This window comes from Perkinsus marinus (genome assembly GCF_000006405.1).
Source record: "Perkinsus marinus ATCC 50983 genomic scaffold scf_1104296961092, whole genome shotgun sequence".
Classification (NCBI taxonomy): domain Eukaryota; phylum Perkinsozoa; order Perkinsida; family Perkinsidae; genus Perkinsus; species Perkinsus marinus.
The window spans coordinates 1-935 of record NW_003205869.1 but is presented as its reverse complement, the minus strand read 5'-3'; the positions used below and the strand labels follow the sequence as shown (position 1 = coordinate 935).

Sequence of the window (935 nt, the reverse complement as noted above, 5' to 3'; positions counted from 1 at the left end):
CCCTCTATTGAAGATAGAGACACTGAGTCTATTACTCAGTTGATAACTCGGTTATCTGGTATGGAAAGTAGGTTATCGGTACAACTACAGAGTCAGAAGTCATCGCAAGAAGAGATTAATGCTGTTATCTTTTCTCGGTTAGACTCTCTGTCATCTGGAATTGACAATATCGGTAACAGTATAAAAGGTGTTACTGGTGGGTCTATAATGGAATCAAGGCTACCAGCGTACACTCCTTCTGTGGGTACTCCTCGTAAAGAATCTGCTAATGATACTGTATCCTTTGCGGGAGGTATGCCTACTGATAAGTTTGTTACTCAGCGTGTCAAGGCTCCAGAAGTCAGTAAGGCCAAATATAGTGGACCTTCTCAAAGATATCCTGGGATTGACAACGTTGATGCCAATGTTTCTGATGAACACTGGCAGGTTCCTAGATTGAGTTCTGCAAGAAAGCCTGCGTCTGTATATAAGGCAGACCCGAGGTTACAAGGTAGTCCATATACTAAGTCCCCTATGGATGAGGGTCCTAGATTTGGGCAACCACCTATGACTACTGATTCGAAGAGAGTGCCTACTGTGGTTTCGCTGGGTTCAAGGTTTATGAATATTGCTACTGAGAATCCGGTGAAAGCTCAAGCTAGGCATAATTTGGGTTATCGTATGCCCAAGAGAGGATATCTGGCTTCCTTTTGGTCACTACCACCGTCATGGCAACGTGAGAGACCTTCTGATCTACCAGTGAGTGGTACTGACGAAGAACTAACTCTGGGCCAACTTGACTTCGTTAAAGACCGTGTTGACCAAGCTTCTGCGAAATTGGTATCACAGGTGAAGAAACTGCGTAGTGGTCCGTACAAGGGTGCTACTGATAAGAGATCTTGGGCTACTGTGGAGCGTGAGATTATTGAGCACTTGAATAAAGCGTCTCTCAATAT

General features: G+C 44.4%; 1 protein-coding gene across 1 annotated transcript; it reads left to right on the top strand.

Moving 5' to 3' along the window:
• Positions 1–207: 207 nt before the first annotated feature.
• On the top strand, positions 208–895 carry Pmar_PMAR016667 (hypothetical protein; the record flags this gene model as incomplete). Its single annotated transcript, XM_002772490.1, has 1 exon — positions 208–895. A coding segment is annotated over one exon (688 nt), but the record flags the coding sequence as incomplete, so codon positions are not given.
• Between the last annotated feature and the right edge of the window lie 40 nt (positions 896–935).